General features: G+C 46.4%; 1 protein-coding gene across 6 annotated transcripts in view; it reads right to left on the reverse strand.

The window, feature by feature from the left end:
• Positions 1 to 949: 949 nt before the first annotated feature.
• The window catches only part of SH3RF2 (SH3 domain containing ring finger 2), a 116,582-nt gene continuing 95,605 nt past the window's right edge, over positions 950 to 21,926 (reverse strand). For 3 of the 6 annotated variants that reach the window (XM_084778196.1, XM_084778195.1, XM_084778194.1), the window contains 4 exons: positions 20,425 to 20,669; positions 16,775 to 17,133; positions 14,088 to 14,396; positions 952 to 1,698 (listed from right to left, as the gene is read on the reverse strand). In XM_084778196.1, coding sequence (XP_084634322.1) covers positions 14,121 to 14,396; positions 16,775 to 17,133; positions 20,425 to 20,669 — 880 coding nt within the window. In that variant the 3' untranslated portion in view covers positions 952 to 1,698; positions 14,088 to 14,120. Of the gene's footprint in view, positions 1,699 to 10,238; positions 11,788 to 14,087; positions 14,397 to 16,774; positions 17,134 to 20,424; positions 20,670 to 21,926 lie in introns of those variants that run through there. The other 3 variants (XR_014778459.1, XM_084778198.1, XM_084778197.1) reach the window with 3 other exon arrangements.

Genomic DNA, 21,926 nt, shown 5'->3' on the forward strand with positions numbered 1-21,926 from the left:
GATTTTTAGACAGTTGTTTCTACTTCAACAGCCCATTGTCTGTAGATATGATTCTCTGTGTTATCTGTCTTGTGAGCCTGGGGTTTCCTATCTGAGGTTTTTGGGCACAGTTTTTCATTTCCTTTACCACCGTGCTGTAACACGCAGCTTCTTAAGCTGTTGGTTGCCACCCTGCCTGGGCTTCCATAAATAAGTGTCAGGGGTTATGCAAACACAAATGGTTTCCACGCTCGTGATGCATCCTTTGCATGGCTTCAGTGTGGCTGCAGGTTTGGACATGTGAGTGTGTGCTGAGTGTGCACACACGCTATGTGATGATGCCCATGGATGGCGGCTGTGTGAGCACCGTGGCTTAGAGAGTATCGGCGAATCTCGTCATGTTTAATTCGCATGCAAAATTCTCTGCTCCTGTTGATTATGGAAAACAAAGACTTTTGTTTTCGTATCATCCTTCTTGAGTATGTGAGCATCAAATCAGCATGCCTTTGGGTTGTATTGTGTTAGAATGTTTCATTTAAAAATTGTTCAGTGGGTTGCTGATAGTTTCTTAAAAATCATTAAATTAATTTTGGTTCAGGATTAGGTCATCATTTCTAATAGTTTATAAAATGGCTCTAAATATAGTTCTGTCACTATATACTATATATTTTTGCAAAGCAACACTCAGCCTTGATGATCATAAAATCAAAATATTGACCAACTCTGAAAACAATGAATATACTTTATGCCACTCAGTATCAAGCTCTTATCCAAAATTTTGTGTTGTTTTTAAGACAGGATGTCATATATTCCAGACTGGACTTAACTCTCATTATGTAGCTGAGTACAACCTTGAACTCCCAATGCTCCAGGTCCTTTCACTTCCCAGGTTCTGGGATGACAGGCATGTGCCACTATGCCTGGTAAAATTCAATTCTTTATGTAGCAATCAAAGAACACATCTATCTAATTAGTATGCAAATTTGCTTTAGCCTTTAATAAATGGTAAAATTATATGTATACCAAAGAAGTTTTAAAATACATTTTTTATGATTTATTAGTATTTGATTTATATTCCTTTTAAAAGTTACCTATCTACCCAAAGTTACATAAACATTTTTCAAGCAAAGAGGTTTCAAGTGGAAAAGGTTCACAAAGCGCTGTTCTAACAGATACCTTCTGAGTCAGACGGTATCACAGGAAAAGATGGGGGCGGGGTAACATGCTGGCTTCATGGTAGGGAGTCTTGGGAGGGGTAAAGCCTAGAAGACACTGTGTTTAAGCAGCAACCTCTCTGGATCAAACCTGAGAGCAGAAAGTCATGTCAGCCTTGCACTGCCCTCAGTCACGAGCTGAAGAAACAGGCAGCCGCAGGGCTGGAAGGCCTAGGATGAGGGTTGTTCATTTGTTGGTGAAGTGCCAAGCATTGGTGACTGACAAGGTCACATATGCCTTTGACAACAGGCCGAGCAAAACAGGATGTGTGACCTACAACAGCATGTGGATCTCTTGTTCTCCTGCCTTCTGGCTCAGGGGCTAAAGACATGTCTCCCTGTCTTGGAGGCCGGACTCTTGGTCTTCCGGTGCCATCCCTGTTGTTCGAAGAATCTTGCATGGCCCATAGTCTTTCATTGAGCATCTTCTATCCAGCAGGTTGTTTGCTTCCTTCCGCATCCTAAATGTTCCTAGCTTTTCCAGAGCTGATTGCCAAGACAGGCTCTGTGAAAATGAAAACAAGATTGCAGAATCCATTAGGGCAGGGTGCAGCCTGGAAGAAGAACTGCAGTTCTTTAAAACCCAAACACTCTGGGCAGGAAAGGCTATGTTCCATCTGTCTTTTCAGGGAGTGCTTTGGATCATGTGTTCCCTGGGCTGGTGCCACTCATGGACCTTTTGATCCCTCAACTATGAAGTTGTCACCTCCCCCTTTGTGATTAATAAACATCTTGTGAGGAGATGCTCCCTGCTTCTTCAAGCTGTCGCCCACCTGGTGTTAGCATTCACTGATGGTTCTTGTCTGAGCCAATTATTAATGTAGTGGCTGCCAAGCAGTCGTGTCTTAATTCTACCAGCTTCTCTACCATTAGCACTTGTATTCTGTAGCGACACATTTCTCCCTTCGTATCAGCATGGATATAGAGATCACATTTGATCCTTTGGATTAGCCTGTTACCGTCCAAAGTGAATGACTGTGCCTAATGATGAAGACATAGACGACACACCCTGAGAGACATCCTATTTAAAAAATTGATATTTTTCAAAATACCAAGATCATCTTGAGCTGTTCCAGATTGAAAGAGAATGGAGAGCTGCGACAGTCATGCTCCATACGTGGATCTGGAAAGGATCCTAGACAAGAATTTTGTAAAGATTTTCTATAAAGGAAAATAGGACAATTAAAAAAAAAACTAGTACACCAACTGAATAAGGCCTACAGACTAGTTAATAGTATTATACAAAGCCGATGCCCTGATTTCCCTAGTTGCGTTGAGGTCTTGTTATGAGCACACCCTTGTCTTTAGGGAAATGAACTCTGACATGTACAGCCATAACTTGCCATTTGTTTCTGAATCTCCTCTTCAATGGTGGGGGGGGGGGGAATCAAAACCAGCACAGTAACATGTTAACGTTTGGGGAACCTACTGCCAGGGTGCACGGGGATACTTTGTACAATTTTAGGAAACATTTATGTAAGTCTGAAATTATTTTGGAAATAAGTTAAAATTCATGAGCTCCTAGAATTTCCCCGAGGCCTCAAGAGTTTTATTTTGAACACCAAACCCAACCTGCACCCTAGCCGTCCTCGTGCAGCCAAGTGGGCTCCGCTGACTCTCCCTTTGCTGCCCAGTCTTTGAGACTTTTCCTTAGGAGAAAGCGCCACCATGCACTTGTGGTGTCCTCTTAGCAGAGAGGACAAGTGGCCTGAATGGGCACAGAAGGAATCAGCTGATATGGAGGACCATTCCCAGGATGCACAACAAAGGAAAACAGGACACTTGAAAGCAACAATGAAAACCTAATAGGGCAATTGCTTAAGATCTGCAGTGCAAATGAAGTCCAAATTGACTAAACTGAAAATACGAGCAGAAACAGTCTGACCAATTCTAAGGCTTGCCTTCTTACACACTCAGCTTCAGCTTACTCACGAGTGTCCAAGAAAAGCCAGTAAAACTGGAATTAAGTAGAAATTGTTTTCCATGCCCCTGCCTACTTTCACCAAATGCCTGACTTCCGACCAGGGATTCAAGCAGGCTAGTTTGGCTTAATTTTGGAAGATGTAGCGAGGGCAGATAGATGTTGTAAGCGATGTTTGTGGGGTCTTACCACGCCAAAATTGGGGCCCTAACCCAAATACCATGTCTCTAAAGAACTGTAATCTGTGGAACCGGAAATTGGAAGACGTAACGGAACCCGAGCTCCAGAAAGGTTCTTCTGGCCTCAAAGCCGAGCTTCTCAGAGTTCTCAGGGGGCTGCATGCCTAGTGCAGCCGTTCCTCATCAGCAAACATGCTCCACTCAGCGCAATGGCGACTTGAACCAACACTCGTGCCAGGTAGGTGGCTTCACATTTAGCAGAAGGAGCATGTGTGAAACAAAACCTCCGTGTCCCCGGCTGAATGCTGTATCACGGTGTCGCTGCTGAGTCACACGGAGTTGGTGCTGAGTTGTCTTTTACTTTTCTTTTTTTTTTCTCAAGGCAGGGTTTCTCTGTATAACAGCCCTGGCTGTCCCCGAACTCACATTGTAGATAGGGCTGGGCTTGAACTCAGATAGACCCGCCTGCCTCTGCCTCTGCCTCCTGAGTGCTGGTATTAAAGACATGTACCACCACACCCAGTGAATTTTATCTCTTAGAGAAGAACGCAGTCTGTCTCAGGTACATCTTAACTTTAAGGTGGTATCTGGCATCCATGCTGGGCTTTTGTCAGTAAAGAGCCAGATGCCCCCAACCCAGAAAATGTCCACTGTGGTCTCCAAGTTAGTCCTGGTGTTAGCTGGGGGAGTGGGGGGTTGGGAGCAGACAGGGTGGGGTGGGGGTGGGGGGAGGGAGGGAAGGGGAGGCCAGCCAAGAGGACTGTCCCTCTGGGAGGGAAGGCAAGGTTACTTGAGATCACTGTGTGTGACTCCCATGAAAATAGTGCTGGTTTGTTAGCCCTTTTAACGACATTGGCTGTGATGTAGTGCTTCTGAGAGCTAGTGCAAGGCCTGGGAAGCCATAAGCAAGGATTGACTGTCAAGGGAAGGCCACTGCCACATTAATCTGATATTCCAGGTTGTAGCAAATGATGTAGAAAGAATTCTGACTCTGAGAGCAATTGACATTTTAATAGGCACCTGAAAACCCCATTATTAGAGGAGAGGTACATTTTCCTCGGCTAGAATCGGGAAGGACTGCGAAGCTGCCCTGGTTGGTGCTACAGGCCAGGGGGGTCAGCATTAGGCAGGTAGTGATGCTTTCCTTACTGAGGGCACAGAAGACAAACCTATGGGAAGAGGAAAGCCCTGATGTCTGAGGCAAACTTATCACTGACCGTTTAGATGAGATGGCGAGCAGTTAGCAGGCACACACTGGATTCAGATTGCTTTTTATCGTCCCCTGAACTCCATCAGTCGCCAACCTGTGATGCTGTAGATGCTAATCTTTGTAGTCCTAAGAGTCCCTGCTGGGAACATGAAGACTGTGTACTTTGCTATGGGAAGAATTTTAAAGAGTCAATCTAAGAACAGAAGATTGCCCACTGGCAATGTTTCTAGAATTATTGGCTCGAAGACATTATTATATGTGGAAGATGCTCCTTGAAGGCTGCTCGTCATCATCTTACTTCTTGATTAAGGAATGGAAAATCCCATATACGGGGACAGATCACTAAGTGGTCCTTGTGACGTGGCTAACTAGTGTTCTTTTCGCCACTAAAAAGAAAACATCCTTTGTTAGTGTTCCTAGAGTTATTTAAAAAAAGAGATTCCTTTATTTATTATGGATACAGTGTCCTATCTGCATGTACGCCGGCATGCCAGAAGAGGGCATCAGGTCACATTATAGACGGTTGTGAGCCACCATGTGGTTGCTGGGAACTGAACTCAGGACCTTTAGAAGAGCAGTCAGTGCTCTTAACCTCTGAGCCGTCTCTCCAGCCCTTCCTAGACTTCTTAAAGTCACACATTTTAACTTATAGGACAGAATAACAACAGCTAGGTACACACACACACACACACACACACACACACACACACACACACACACACGTCGGTATTATTAATTCCCTTACGTCGATGAGAGAACTGTCAGAGATATAAAGTGACTGTCCGAGGTCACACAGCAAGTAATACTTTGTATAAATCCAGGTTTTCCAGTTTTACAGCCTGGGCAATGCCAGAAAGGGAAAGAGGAGAAAGAGAGAAAAGGAGAAAGGCGAGGAAGGGCAGACACTCATCACCGAGCATTTTCTGAGTGCAGTGGTGGGTGGGGAACATTCATCCTGGCGACAAGAAACAGATGACATTCCATACCTGGCTACACAATTCTAAAAGCCGTTTTGGACTTTCTGACCCCCATCCCCACCCCCGCCCCCCAACAGTCATTGCCTTAGCCTTGAGAGCTGGTTCCTTTGGGAAATGAGCACCTAAGACCCTGAGGTTCTGGAATTCTGGTGCTCAAGCCACACCTCTTGTTTTAGAGATGGGGACAAGAATGGGTTAGAGATGGGGGGAGGCAGGAAGAAAAGGGACACAACTTTTGTGTTGCCAGGGTAACTCAGTGAGCATCTTCAGGGCCCAGTCTTCCTACAGAGGTCTCTATGGTCAGCAAAGAGATTGGTCTCCTTTCCCACTGTCCTTTCAGGAAATAATTACTGCAGTCAGGCGGTGGTAGTGCCCACTTTTAATCCCAGCACTCAGGAGGCAGAGTCAGGAAGATCTTTATGAGTTAAAGGCCAGCTTGGTCTACATACAGAGTTCTAGGATGGCCTGGGCTACATAGAGAGACCTCGTTTCAAAAGCAATCATTACTGTGTGATCAAAGGTGCTTGCTGAATGGAGGACGGTCAGTGGAACCCAGCCCGGGATCTTCCTGGCACTGTGGGGTTAACTCCTACCCTCTTTTCCACACTGCAAATCTAGCTCCTTTCTGGCCTTCACATTTCAGCCCAGATTCCGTAGGCCACGGTGATGGCATGTCCAGCAGCGGTTAACTGGTGGGCGCATGAATTTTCTGAGCTATGCAGGGTGTCACAGACATTTGATTTCTGTTACTTGGCATCAAAGAGGAGTAGGAGGAGGAGTTGCTACTAAAATCATCAGCCAGCTGGACGCTTGTCCTGTCAGACCCATTTGCAAATCAGAATGGACCTTTACTAAGTCTTGTTAGCCCTATAAAGCTGCAAGTCCCTAGGGGAGACACCACCAGTGAACCTATTAGTTGCATTTGGGGCTACAGATAGCCCTAGACATTAAACCTCCATCAAATGATGTGGGGATGGAGCATAGATAGAAAAGACTGGTGAAGGCTACAGTGTTAAATTCATTCCGGAATAACTGTCCTATTACTGCTAGCCTCATGAATTCACCAGCTTATCTCAGAGGTAAAATGAGGTCACCTGCTGCTTCCTAACTGTGACCTTAGATGAACGAATGGTTTATCTCTTTCACTTGTTTGATCTGTGAAGAGGGAACATGGTACTTAACCCATGGGGTGAGTCTGAGGATTAAGTGAAAAAAAATGCATGTGGATAATAATGAGAGCATTACAGAGCACTCTTTGTGTGCTGGGCACAGGGCTACTGACATTAGGCCCATTACCTTATTTAATCCCCACCAGGCTGTTCATGGCTGTCTCCTTAGGCTTCCTGTGTGCTTATTTGTCCTGAATGCCAATAAATAGCTTTGACAATCTCCTCATGTGGTCTAGGAACCTTTAGTTTCAATGGGAAGGCCTGTGGGAATGCCTCTGGCATGCAGGACCCGCGTGATCTATGGCAGTCAAACCCTGACATCACAGTGGCTCCCGTTACGTGTGTCCATCAACCTAGTATTGGCTCCAAGGTGGCCACACAAACTTCACACCATGCACAAAGTAGCTTCTGCAAATGCCTCTTGTGTCTCCGTCAGTCTCGTCGGTCCCGGCTGACATCCCCTCTGTCCTTAGCATGCTGCAGTTCTTGTCCACCAGCAGTGACCCCGTTTGCGTAATCAGCTTGCATCTGTGGGGGGCTGCCTTTGAACTAAGCACGGCATGGGATGCTGGAACATGGTACCTCTGTGATCCATCTTGTTCCCGGAGGAGAGAAAAGTAGGAATCCTTTGGAAATCATGTCCCTCTTGTTCTGGGAATCTGCTTTGTGTCGTTTAGTGAGAGGACAGGCAAGGCCGGGATAATGTTGGGGAGAGGGAGTGATTTGGGGAATGCAAAATGACCTCTGTGCTTTGAGGTCCGTTCTGTCGCGTGGGCTCGGCTGTGGCTGGCAGCTCGTACAGGAGGGGCAGCTTTGCTTCAGGATTTCTCCAGGCAGAACCCTGTCAGTTAACGTCCTTCCAGCCCAGACTTCTTAGAAGGCAGCCATGCTCACTGTTGTTCCACCACTGCCCCGCCTCACTCCTGCCCCTGGGACAAGATCTTACTTTGTTTTTCTGGGAAGGCTTTCCCTGCTGAGATGTACCCTGTGCCTGACTCTGACCCAATCCTAGCGATCCAGCAACCCTAGCCCCTTGGTCTATCCTTTCCAACCTCAACCACATTAGACGTTTGCTTATAGCCGCTCTGATTTAAGACTGAGGTTTTGGTGTAGAGTTATGTACGGATTGTGGTTCCTGTGGCCTTGAACAAGTCAGTTGAACTCTGGGCCTTAATTCCACTCTCTACAATGGTGTGATATCAAAGCAACAGGTCTCACAGAGCAGGGCTGATTTAGATGGAATGCATGAAACATGTAGAGCCGTTGGCACGTTGTTGGTGCTGAGTAAATGATGGTGGAGATTCTTTCACTAGATACCTTTGTTTGTTTGGTCTTATTTTGGTTTTTTGCCTTTTAGTTTCTACTCCACATCCAACTGATTTTGTTGGAACCACAACATTCTGAGTCTGTTTTCTGAGCTGCAGTTTGGGAACCAAAATACATGTTCTCAGCATGCTACACAGGGCTCTTATGGGAATTTGTCATTGTCATAGTCACCATCATTGATCTCAGCATGACCATGGTCTTGTTGTCGTCATCAGCAGGAGCATCTCAGCTGCACCACTACCAAGACACTTTAAGTTTCAGATTTCAACACGCCATCTTGGTTTCCATAGTTGGCTACTCAGAGGTGCTAGGCAATGGCTCAGAATGGAGGTGCCAAAAATAAAAATAAGAATAAATTAAAAATCCCATCCTCCAACAGTTTAGGCATGGCCTCCACTTAGAAGCAACAAACAGCTGTTCTTGGAAGAGTTCTTGAAAAATTCCTGCAGCTAGCATCATGTCAAAATCAGACACGTCGGTTAATCTGTTCCCAGCAGCAAATCAAAGCTACGGAATCCCAGCAGCAGGAGCCAGATGAGGTTGCAAATACTCAGAGTGTCCACAGCATGGTGTCGCAGCACTCACTTGACTGTTTACTGAGCATCTCTGCAGGGAATGTATGAGATTTCCATACAGCCCACATGTGGGAACAGCTCAAGGCAAAGATGAACATGGAATTCAGAACTGTGGTTGGCAGGAATAGTGGAGGGGGAGAGGCACACAGTAGGACCTCAATAGCGTTGTTATTTCCTGTTCTTTAAAAAGCTGTGTGCCAGATATAGTTATTTTATGGTATCATGTAATCATGAAACTATTTAAGTATGTTTTATATATATGTAACATTTGATAAGTAAAAGGGGAAACAGCAAGAGAAGCCCCTGAGAAATATCAAGAAATCCCATGCTATTTTGCCTCCTGTTAACTAGTGTGTCCCTGTCACTTCTAAGGCCTCCCCCAAATTGACTGATGGATAACTTCACCGTCTGCCACACTGTCTCCTGCTCCCCACTTCCCTGGTGTGTGATTGGAATGTGTACCCTGGATACCACCTCTGCTCTGCTGTTTTCTATTTGTCAAAGTGTAGATCAGTGGACTGAGGGCCTCCTGGGAACATTTTGTTTCTGCTCTGGTCTAGGACATAACTCTGGCAGACAGCTTGATCATTTACGATTGCTCTATTTTAAGCAAAATGTCCTTGTGTGATTTATTCCCAATGACACCAACCTGCAGCAACAATCTTCACCATGAACTGGTCCGGTCTTTCCTCCTAAACGCATACCCTAAGCCACTGTCCTTCCCAGCCACGTCAGAAGCTGCTGGAGCTGTGAACAGTCTCTTCTCTTAACAAAAGGGCAGACTGGAGACTTTCCTTTCCAGGCATGAACAAGGGAAGCCTTGGCACCCCTGGGGCTGCATGGGCCAGCCTGTTAGATGTGAGGTCTTGGCAGGGGAGCCGTGAGGGCACCTTAGCTATGCTTCTTGTCCCAGGAAGGGATCCAGAGGTGTGTGGCAGGCCTGTGGCTGGCAGGGGTGAAAGGATAAAGGTGGGTGTCTAGTGATCTCTGTGAGACAATACCGTGTGTGAGGAGGAAACGGGAAGCCTGCAGGCCAGCATTGCTTATGCTTATTGGAAGTGTCAGCTGGAGGGCGCAGGCTCAGTGGCGTAGGCCATCTTCACCCAGTCATCTCCTTTCCTGAGCCAGGATAGGGCTGGGAAGAATCCAGGCCCTTCTGGCAGTCCTCTCTGCTTTTGAGTGACCTCATTGGCCCTGTTCTGTATCATGGGGCAACAGTCAGACTGTCAGTGAGCAGACATGGGGCACTAGCCAATCAGAATGAAGAAGGGCTTTTCTCCTTGTATCTGTCTAGCTACTGGGTGGTAGAGTGAAGGAGAGGGATCTGGAGGGGTGGGGGTGGAGACCTGGCTGTGGGATGGGAGAAGCTGCAAAGAGCTCTGAGAACCTGCAGTTCACTTACTAGTACAGACCTACTTCAATATTCTAAGAACCAGTGAGCCACACTCCTGCTGAATGGCATTTCTGTTCTGCCCATGATAGTGAGAGATGAGGTCCTTATAGTTTAGGTGCTTCTGAGCCATTTTGGGGGTGGGGGGAGGCTTGTTAAAAACTTAAGAGAGCCTGGTTTTCACCTAAAGATCATCGAAGCCCCAAGTTTCCAGATTAAGACCGATATACTAAATCTGAGAACCCCAGGACAAGTCATCTTTAGTGAGCCAGCTCTAACTTTGGAGGAGGGCTATGACTTGAGAGATGGAGTCTGAAGGGCAAGTGTGCCTCAGCCAAGCATGGGTCACGTGCATGAGTGGATCTGGCCTGTGGGACTGGCAAGCTGACAGACCTGTGGCTGATTTGATCCTGACCCAGCTGTTTCAGGCGGCCGCAGCACCAGGAAGTCGATCTGGTGTGGATGGACATCCCGACTTTTTTTCAAGGGACGTTGAGGCTCAGAGTCATTGGGTCCGTTTCTGGACTCACCAAGTTGACACTACTTCAAAGTCCTCTGCTCCAAGAATTGGGTGAAGGGTTGGGGGGCGAGGGGGAACCCATGCAAGAAAGCAAGGAGGTGAGCTCTGATGGAGGATCTTGATGATGCTTGGTCCCTTTTCTCAGTGTGGTCCTCCGGTGGTGGTGGCACCCTGCTGTCCTCTCATTTCCTCCAAACAAACCCTACTGTTAACCCCTTTGGTGCCAGGGTCTTAGCCTGAAGCAATGGTGCATGTTCCAGGGCCTGCATGCCTTAGCTGGGAGGGGATTTTCACTTCAGACTTGGAGTGCTGGGTCTCCGCAATGTTCTACTAAGGAGTAGACTTGTTGGTGGAACATATCTTGACTGCTACATTTAAGCCCAACTGCCAAAGCTTTTTGTCTGACTCTTGTTTTCCCTTTAGGATTCAGACTGTGTTTTTGACCTGAGACTAGAAGGGATCCCCCCACCCCTGCCACCTGGCCCCCCTTTTTTTATGGTGTGTGTGTGTGTGTGTGTGTGTGTGTGTGTGTGTGTGTGTGTGTGTGTGTTTCGAGATAGGGTCTCTCTGTGTTAGCCTTGGTTGTCCTGGAGTTTATCTGTAAACCAGGTCTCAAACTCACAGTGATCTGCCTGCTTCTGCCTCCTGAGTGCTGGGGGGGGGGGGGAGGGGGCGGGGGCAGGGGCGGGGTTCCCTTTTAACTCCACAGTGCTGGACAGATCTTTGTTTTGAAAATTCTCATCATAGATTTTAAAGTCTTTTTTTTTTTTTTTTTTTTTTTTTTTTGAGAATGGGTTTTACTATGTAGCCTTGGCTGGTCTGGAACTTTCTATGTAGACCAGGTTAGTTTCAAACTCATATAGAGATCCTCCCACATCCTGCCCCACCCCCATTTCCAAGTGCTGGGATTACAGCTATAAGCCACTATGTGCAGCAGTCCTATTTTTTTTTTTTTAAAGCAACCAAGTCAAGTACTTGTAAGTATCCATTAAGCATTGTTTGTTTTGTTATCTCAGGTAATCCCCCACAATTGTCCAGTGAGGCGGGTACGATTACTGTATTTACACAAAGGAATACCTGCCTGGTTAAGTAGCATGGCCTAGAGACCTGAACCCTGTTCAGCCAGGCCTGCTGGCCTTTTCTGAATCTGTAGCCACAGTTGAACTATGTTGCCTTGTAGCAGTTGGGCCTCATTGCTCTGGCGTCAAGGGTAGCCTTTTGGCTCACATGGTCCCCTTTGCTGATAGCTTTGCTGTCAGATCGTTTGGGTTCCCATCCTTGCCTCAGCCAGTCTGTGGCCAATTTTCAAGCTTCCATTTCCTTGGCCCTATAACAGGAAAAGCTATGGTTGCCCTACAAAGTTTTACAGGAAGTGGACAAAAATATCAATGCATGGCTCCCATCCCTGTATCCAGCACAGAGGTAAATGTCAAGACACATATCCATGGAATAGAGGAGCAAAAGGTGCTCGTGAAATCAACTTTCACTTGGAACTATCAGCCTACCCAGTTCAAGCACTCACAAAGCTCTACAAGATGCGCTATGCTTTGGGGAGGCATTGGATTCTGGGAATGGATGAAGGGTTTGCTGCCATGAAGGTGGCGGTCCTTGGAACAATGCTCATTCTGTAGGGATGTTACCCTATACACATAGTGTATGGGGAAACTTTTCTGTTTCATGTTCCATATTCATTTCCATCTCATGAGCATTCCTCTCTGTTGTCCTTTAAATGACCTATTTGATAGCCACAACATTACAAAAAAAAAATCAACTAGACCTGTTGCTGTCGAAGAATGGGCTGGACATTCAGTTGGCTCATTACGCTACATGGCTACTACTCCTTGTGAGAATGCTTTTCTGGGGTAAAGGTGAGGCTCATACTTGGACAAATCATAGTGTGTTTCTGTCCTTGTGACTGTCCCACTTCTCCAACTGGATAGCCATCCTAAGTTCAAGAAGGTGCAGTCCAGTAGGCTGGTTCCATGTCGTCTACATGAACCACTGTCATATGGAAAGGCAAGAACACGATATTGTGAACCCCACCACTCCCAAAACTCTAGTACATATGTCGTATTCCTTGGCAAGATTACAGTTTTGATGTATTCTATTAAGGTCTGGAAAAGCCTACAGATAATTCAGTTTGCCAAGTGCGTGGGCAGGTAAAAGATGTATGTTCGAAATCTAGAGACCTACAAGAACTGTCTGCGGGAAATGTCTAATTAGACCTGCTTTTTCTTTTTCTTCTTCTTCTTCTTTTTTTTAAGTGGCACCCAGCCCTGGTAACAAATGGCATTTATGCATCAAAGGGTCCACATTGATGGGCATGTGATGAATGTTAAGTCACAACAATTACATTTAATGAGAACTAATGGGCCGTCTTAGAGCATGGCCCCGGCTTTCAGAGCTGCCTCCCACTGCTCCCCTGCCCTGTTGACAAGGCTCCCTTGGCTGGACCCTGCTCACTGGAGCCCATCTGTGTGGAGTCGCCTAGTTTCGACCCTTTTTCCATGGCAGACTCTTGTCTTTTTTTCCCTCTTCTGTGAGTAGTGGAAACGTTGCTTCTACCACACCTGTTTTATTCTTCCCCCAGCCACTCATTCTTCCCTCCTTCCCGCCCCTCCTCCTCTATATTTGTTTCGTGAATCATTCTTCCTTTATTTTGGTCTCTCTTTTTGTCTCCAGCCTTCTCTGTCCACTTTCTTTGACAGCAGCTCTCCTCTAAGCAGTAGCCGGTCCTGCCCTTCCCTACTGTCCTATAGGGGAAACTAGTCATCTGCCCCAGATGGCTAGGAACCAGAGAGAACAAAATGCTGGAATGCAAGCAGAATACAGATGTAAACACACTGCCCATCCAAAGTTGCTTTCAAGCACATCTTGCTTTGAAGGGAAGGATGAAAAGTCTCTAACACCGTTCCATGTCCCTTATCTGCCTTCCCGGGCTCCCTGCTTATCTACTGGGTAGAAATGTTGGGAAGAAACAGGCCAAGAGGCTTAACTCATGATAATCCTTTGGCGTTTGGTAGTTAACATTCTCTCTGGCCCTGTTTGCAATACACTCAGAAAATAACTCCCTTCAGTTTTAGTGGGCTCTCCGAATTTTCAAAATGGTCTGTTCTCATACCATTCCCCCAAATTCTCACTTTGCTTCTAGAGTTGTGACACTGGAGGGAAAAAGCTATGGCTTCAGAGGATGGCTGAGGCTGTTCTAGTGTGATGAGAAGAGAAGGGGATGGCCATGAGGTCAGTTTCACCACCACCATAGTGTGATCGCATAGGAAGAGAGGCCACACCCTGCATGCTGAAGGCACAGGCATTGACACTGTCCCTATTCTTTGGCTTGGCTGTATGAAATCACTAGGTTTAGAAACATGCTGGGCGGTGGTGGAGCACACCTTTAATCCCAGCACTTGGGAGGTAGAGGCAGGCAGATCTCTGAGTTCGAGGCCAGCCTGGTCTACAGATTGAGTTCCAGGATAGCCAGAGCTAAAAAGAAAGGAGAAGGCCAACCCAGAATTCCTGCCTTCCCATACTGGCAGGTTAAAATGGGAGATCAAGGAGATGTTATCCTTCAAAGAACAGTAGGATGCCTGTATTAGTGGAGGCAGATGGTATTTACATGCAAATCACCTCTTTGTGTCTTAAGCAAAGCCACCTGAAGAATCATTTGCTGGGAACTATGGTCTGTGTGGCTGAAGCAGTGGACGCTGGGAGCATGGTCTTGCCAAAAGCCGACTTCCTCCGAAGGTCTGTCTGTTGTCCAGAGTGACAGCCACTTCGGTGGGCGAATAGAATGGTCATCTCTCCACTGGAGGGGACTGCTTCAGGCTGGGACCCCTTCACGGTGGCTGGCTGATCCAGCTTTCCAGAGGTGGGGTGGGAGGCACAATGCTTGGCGGGAGGAGGGCTGTAATTCTGGAATCTCACTGTCTTGACTTGCTGAAAAAATAGAAGAACAAAAAATCATGGGTGAGCTGTGTGCCCCATGCCCAAGCCCTTGTTGTCGTCTCGCTACTAAAATGTCTCATTTATGTGGTGTTCACTCAGCAAGTATTTGTGTCTACTGTGCATGATGTGACATGCCCTGTCAGGGGCCGTTGATCCGAGCGTGAACAAACCCACGCCGCCCAACAGGAAATTGTAAACACCGCCTGTGATGGGAGAAGAGTATTCTGCCGAGGCAGGGGAGTAGCTCCTAATAGGCAGCCAGGGAGGCCTTTCTTGAGGCGGAAGGATTTCAGAATAATGATGCATAACTTGGGAGAAGTGGGGTTGGCAGTAGTCTTGGAAAAGGAACAGTCACCTTTCCCCTGTCCGCTCTGCTTTTCCTTAAGGTCTCTCTCAATGCCTGGCTCTTCCTCACGGCCTCCCCCGATGACCCCACTCTGAGGTCTCTATAGTCACCCTAGTTCATCACAGAGCTGGTTCTTGGGCACCTGCTGCCAGCTAGCCTTCCAGATGTTGACCGACCTCCCCACTCATTAAGACCATGAGATGAAACACGCAGGCCAGCATCTCCTGTGTCTTTTTAAAAGACGGGAGATTCAGAGTCAGGTAGCACCAGCACTTCGAGGCTGAGGCCGGGGCATTGTGAGTTTGAGGTCAGCTTGCACTAGATAGTGAAAAATCTGTCTCAAAACCAAAGTAAAACCTAAAATCCAACCTCAGAAATCTAAGATCTGGGACTCTGGGCCTATGTCAGTTCTAGCAGCTCCTGGCTGTGCTGAGGACCTCTCTCTCTGTTTCCTTCTCATGTCTCTGAGGTGGCCATGTATCTTGCTTGGCAATTGCAGGTGTTTCTTTTAGCCAACCACTACTCCAGGGCTTCATAAAGCACTCTTCTCTGGCACTTCCCGAGCTTTGCTTCTTTTGTTCCATGCAGTCCTACCCTTTCTGTTTCCAAGTGTATCCCGTACTTTCTGAGTCTCACTGTTTCCAGTGGGACCTTGGGACTGGCTAAATGACTTGGGGGTATTAGACATCTGAGGCAGGGAATTACTTAGATTACATAACATTGGAAGCTGGAGTAAAGCCCTCCCAACCTTCTGTCAATCGCCATTAACTTTTCCACATGTATTTCCTGACGAGCTTAGCAGAAAAGCCTGGGCTTTCGGATCGGATACAGATGTCAGCTGGTGGCTTTGCACATGTTGTTTAACTCACTGTAAATGAGGATGAAAATACTACCTACCCAGAGGGTTGTGATCAGGGCTAAATGAGATGGAACACATAGGGTACTGTGCATGGTGTCTGCTAGCATATTTCATATTTAATACAAGGCTTAACAAAGAGAAGGATGTGCCATCCCATTTGTTTATAGGACATGGGGATGGTGCGACGGTGGCGAAGGCACTAGTGTGTGGTATGATTGATGGGTGTGGTGATGCCCACTAAGCAGAAGGACTGTGATGAACATCACATGATTCCTTTAATGTCACTCTCTCCTTTTAACCATCTCTTACTTCAGGGATCTTATAAAAAATTCATGCCTTCTAGTGTAAAAAATCTCCAGACTAGATGGTAACAGACCTGACGATGGATGCCACAGAGGTCACAATAAGTTAGCGGTTACAATTATCATTCGATGTGACTTTGATGTCACCTAATTTCTCCTGTGTCTTAGTTGTTCCTGTCATCTGAGAAAGTATGTGTCAAGCCCCGTGTAAGCGTTTCACAGAGCTCACATCATTTAATCTCATCCCCCAGCCTATGCATGGCCATTATTATTATTTACTTAACATTGTTTTGATTTTTTTTGTATATGGGTGTGTTTTGTTTGCATGTCTGTATGCACCCCATGTGTGTACCCGTAGAAGTCAGAAAAAGGGCATCAAATCTCCTGGAACTGGAGTTGTGGGTGGCCATGAGTCACCATGGGGGTGCTAGGAACTGGACCCAGGTCCTCTATAAGAGGAACAAGTACTCTTTACTGCTCAGCCATCTCTATTATTTTATGGCTATATTACATATTAAATAATATAACCATCCCTGTATTATTATTTCTATGGTTTAGGCAAATAAGTAAATAATGAATTAATAAACAAAGCCCCAAAAGGGTGAAGCTTTTTGACTGGAGCCGCCAAATCAAGCCATGCTTTCTCCCGGCTGTCTCTGCATATCAAAAGAAGCATGTATAAAAGGATGGAGGTGGGAAAGGAAAAGGCATGCACGGTGTGGGTGGGACGGGGGTGTGTCCTGTGTGAAGCTCTCATTGGAGGCTGCCAGTGTGGTTGGCCATGCTCACCAGCATGACAGTCTCATGATGTGCAAAGCTGGGAGGCTAAAGAGTCAGGCTCCCGGCGCCACTCCATTCCTACCTTTTCGGTGCCATTTTTTGAATTTTCTGGTTTCACTAGGATGGAGGGTGGGGCAGATGCTGGTGGCTTGGGTGGAGGCTCACTCTTGATGGGTATTTCTTTGCCTTCCATGATGAGAGAGCTGGCTGCTGAGTGGATCCTGGTCTTGCTACCTCTGTTGATGCAGGTCAGGGCAGGCTCCCCCGTGGAAATGGGTCTGGACCCCATCTCCACCATCATCGGTGTGGTGGAAGAGGTCATCATCTGTGGCTGATAGAACTGGAACTTCTGAGGCCGGATCACCATGGTGGGACCGCGCCTGAGGGAGCCCACCATGAAGGTGGGAATCCCAGATTGGACTGGTCTCTGCAGGGATCCATCTGGGGGGATGACAGAGCAGTTATCAGCAATAGGATGGCTGACAACAGTTTGCATGTGGGTTGAGTATGCGGTGTACCCCAATATCCCAGAATAGGTAGAGAAGTGCTTCCCTAATGTGATGTGACTGTGCTCACAGTCCCCTGGAGTCTTTCAAAGGTGAGCTTTTTAAAAAAATTATATTTATTTATTTATTTATTTATTTATTTATTTATTTTTGTGCCATTTGGGGATGCTGGCAGCAGCTAACCCTCTAGCTGAATGCTGTGTGAGGTGTCTGAAGGTACATTGCTTCAATTTACATTTCTCTTTCTCCGCTCTCCCACTCTCTCCTGTTCTCTCCCTCTAGCCCTTTAGGATGGCTAGGGAGACAAACGCACAAAGTTTCGCAGTGCGAAGCAGACACAGAGGCAGACAGGCCAAAGAGGAAGGTGAAACTGAGGGACGTAAAGCGAGCAGACAACGGAGGAGGAAAGCCAAACAGGGAGAGGACGTTACCATCTGCTTGCCGAAGAAGAAATTGCTAATAGAAACGTTAGGCATGGGGGAGGGGCAGCCGCTGAGAATCACCTGTGTGCATTGTCTGTGTTTATTTCCTGCTCAATGAAGGCTCACAACTACCACAGAGTGTGGATTGCATCTTACAAGCTACACAAACTGCCGGACAGCACTGATGCTCGCTGGCTGTCATGGCTATGTGAAGGACAGCAACGCACCCTGGCAACACATTCTGACAGTATGGGTTTGTGCTTTACTGAGACAGTCCTTCCTCCAAGTTCTCCCTGAGAGACTCTAAGGAGGAGGCCTCATCCTTTAGGCATAAATTCTATAGGTGACCAAGGGGATCGAGGTTACCTGCCTTTGGGGAAGAGATTGGGAGTTAGTCTTGCAAAGCATTGGGGGCCAGTTCTCAAAGGGTTTCCAAGCATTTAGAGAGCAAACATTATCCACTATGGTCTTTCCTGACCCTTCTTGGACACATGTCTGAGCTGGTCATTTGTGTCTGGCGTAGAGGACCTGAGCCAAGTCCACACTCACTGTTGTGGTTGTGAACCGTCACCAAACAGGAAGGCGGTGTGGACAGTGAGCCCAGGTGTCCTCTTGGCTGTTTGCTACAAGCATGCTGCCAGTTTTTCAGTCTGACCTCTCTATTTAGACATTTGTTTTTCACTGACAGCCCCTTGAGTGGCACAGGGAGACTGACCGCTTGACCTGCCTCACCTTGAAAAAGGAAGGAAAGTCTCTGGAACTAGGGAAGGCAACAGCAACTGGGAGTTGTGTCCTCGGCACCCATGGATATGTGGGAAATTTGGCTTCTTGCCTATCTGTTTATCATGTCTGTTTCCAATTTTCAAGATATAATGCTCTCTTATTACGTGTGCTTATAACCTAAGCAGACAAAGGTCCAGGTCAATCAAGAGTTACGAAGCAATACAGAGGGCGTGTGCTAAAAAATGCAAGCTAGCATAAGTGGAAGTGCAATTCTCTGCATTGCTAAGTGGTCTAGGCTGAGGGAACATTTCAACCCCAAATAAATTCATGATGTAGATGGACCAAAGATAACCTGGTTGCAGTAGTACTAAAATGATTTATTTAGTAATAATTAAAGTTTCTTTATCAATAAAATAACTTTTTTTTAAAGTAGCCATATTCTTGGCAGCTTATTTTGTGGTAGACATTGTATTGTTACATGTTAAATTTGTCTATTAGTTAAGTTTCATAGGAATACTATGCTAACGCTGTATAACAAAGAGATTATAAGATGATTATTATTTACATCTTACCAATGAGGAAAATAAAGAGGGTGGCAACTTGTACAAGGTTGTTATAGTGAAATGGGGGGGGGGCAGGGACAGAAAAGAAGGGGTTGAAAGCTGAAGAAGGAGGTACAGCTGGACACGTTTAAGAGGCTATTCATATTATGGGGTACAAAAAGTGGGCACACATAAGACATTTGCTTTCTTTCGTTCTTGGGGAAGTTCCTTGTGGCATGCTGTCCAATATGCTACTCTTCCATCAGCAGTGTTGCAGCTCGCGTTCGGTCATTTGTTGAGACTGCAAGAGACACTACAGGACCGGATTTGTGGAGGGACATCCCACACTTGGACTGTGACAGGAAGGAATCATGTTGCTTTGTCCAATGAGCTTTTGAGATCTTTCTCGAATCCCCGAAAATGAAATGTCATGCAGAGGCTTAAGATGTTAAGGTACTAATAACGGTACGGTATTAATGAGAGGTCTGCATATGCTGCCGTGCGCTCAGCGTGGATGTTATATAGGGGGAAAAGAAAGTCATGGGACAGTGCAGGGAGTGTGGCTGCCAGGTGTCTCCATCAATCTTGAGAACTTTGGGCCTGGTGGGGTCAGGATGCTCGCCCTGCTTTTGCATCACCCTTTAAAGAACCACCTCTCTGCAAGCATCACACAAACAGCATCGCAGAAAAGAGGGGTTTTTAGTACTGTCTCCAGAATCTCATCTTTGAACCCCAGGTCATGCCCTCTCAGGGGTGTCCCTAGAACAGTCTAGAGAATCACTGGGCCAGTAATACTAGCCTTTTGTTTGTTTGTTTGTTTTTTTAAATTTATTAAATAAAAGCATCACCCCCAAGCTGCACTTGTTGGTGCACAGCACTTGGGAGGCAGAGGCAGGTGAATCTCTGTAAGTTCAAGTCCTGCCTGGTGTACAAAGTGAGTCCAGGACAGCCAAGGCTACCCAGAGAAACTCTGACTTGAAAAACAAAAAAGCAAAACAACAACAACAACAAGCATCATCTTCTTGGCGAAAATCCAATTACAAGCTGCCACTCAGCTTGGTATCACCTTATTCACCATGTGTGTATGAATAGGCCCAGACGGTGGCCTTTACTTGGCCTAGGCTACACTCAATAAAAGCACTCATCCCTTGGGACTTATCCTTTGCAAAGGCTGAGCTCAAAAATAACCTGTTGTTCTTGTGAGAAACTTCCAGTGTGTCCCGGTTGGAACCCCCATTGTTAGCTCTAGGCACGTCCTTATCTGTCACCACTTACTTTTTTTTTTTAAACTTTTAAAATTGTTTACATATACATTTATATTATCACACATATATACAATAAACTACCTATAGCAAGAAGAACCATGACACAATCAGGAATTATATAAATGTTACATTAAGTGTTTTGGCTATTTGTATTTGCCAGCCTTGAAGAAAACATCTTTCCTATTTTGGCGCATCTAATCTTTTTTTTTTTTTGGTTCAGGCCTTTTTTCTTTTTGCAATTCTTTTTTTTTTATTAATTTATTCATATACTTACTCTTTCTCATGCTGTTCCGCCCTTTCCGAAGAGACCCTTGTCCAGAAGTCCCTGGGCCAGCTGTGCTCCGCTCAGGGTTAACTACGGCAGTGGGCACAAAGACAGATTTGAAGGGTCGGCTTTGCTGGTTATCACCTTCTGAAAAACTACCCTGGGAGGACACAGAGGGGGTGGATAACGCCCATGTGGTGTAGACAGTGGGGCTCCGGGAATCTGGAAAATTAGACGTCTTTCTAGCTGTTGAACTATTTGTTACAAAAGAGAAGAAATGGAAAAAGAAAATGATCAGTCAGGACTCCTACTCCTTTTTGTTTTTTAAGTCAGCGCCCCCATGTGAATGTAGCCTCTCAATTACCCACCCCTGTTCTTTTTGCCACCCACAGATGTGGCTAAGTTGATCCCACATCCCTGTATCTTAATAATGATGTGGGTCCTGACAGTAGGGAGAAGGGCTCATGAGGTCTTGGTAGAATGTGTACACCCAAACTTCTGGATTCTCCCGTCACCCCTCATGCCACACTCCATCAGCCCGAGTTCATGGCACCGGCCTTGCCCGGGTTCCCTGCTCTTTGTTTATTTTGCTCACTAAGCCTTTGCTCATTCAGGATTTCCCCGCTAGATGCTAAGGACACTTTGAAGGTGGAGGTTTCAAAGGCTTCTTTTACAGCCTCTGCGTTCTGCCTGGACTGCTGATGCACGTGCTTGTTGAATGGCTGCCTCGATGCTTTCAGCACTCCTTCTAGTCAATTTAGCTAACAGGTGTTGAGTGCTAACTGGACACCAGACGCTGGCCAGATACCTCTCCCATGTTAATGTGAGTCCTTTATAACAGGCTTCTGACGTAGCGCCATTGTTGCCATGGCTTTGTAGATGTAAAGATTACACAGACTTCATGGAACTGGAGTGAGAGCTCAGCGGGTAAAGTGCTTGCTGTGAAACAATGGGGACTCAAGTTCAGTCTCCAGCATCCAAATTCAAAAATCCAGCTGTAATCCTAGGTCAGGGGAGGTGGATGCAAGCAGGTTCCTTGGAGCTTGCTAGCCAGCCAGCCTAGCCTAATTGGTGAGTCCTAGGTCCCAGTGAGAGACCCTGCCTCTAAAGATAAGGTGAATGATTTTCAAAGGGACGGCACTTGAAGTTGACCTCTGGCCTTCACACCCACTTGCACATACATGTGCATCCCCTTATACACACACACTCACACACATACATACACATACACACACACACAGAGAAACAGAGAGAGAGACAGAGAGACAGACAGAGAGAGACAGAGACAGAGAAAGAGAGAGACTGAGAGACAGAGAGAGACGGAGACAGAGAGAGACGGAGAGAGAGGGGGTAGAGAGAGACAGAGAGACAGAGAGAGACAGAGACAGAGAGACAGAGAGAGAGAGACAGAGACAGAGACAGAGAGAGAGACAGAGAGAGACAGAGAGGCAGACAGACAGATTCATGGTTACTTGTCCAAGCAGCCACCAGACTACATTGAAGCCAGGTCT

The sequence above is a fragment of the Acomys minous genome (assembly GCF_964271855.1).
Source record: "Acomys minous genome assembly, chromosome: 4".
NCBI lineage: Eukaryota > Metazoa > Chordata > Mammalia > Rodentia > Muridae > Acomys > Acomys minous.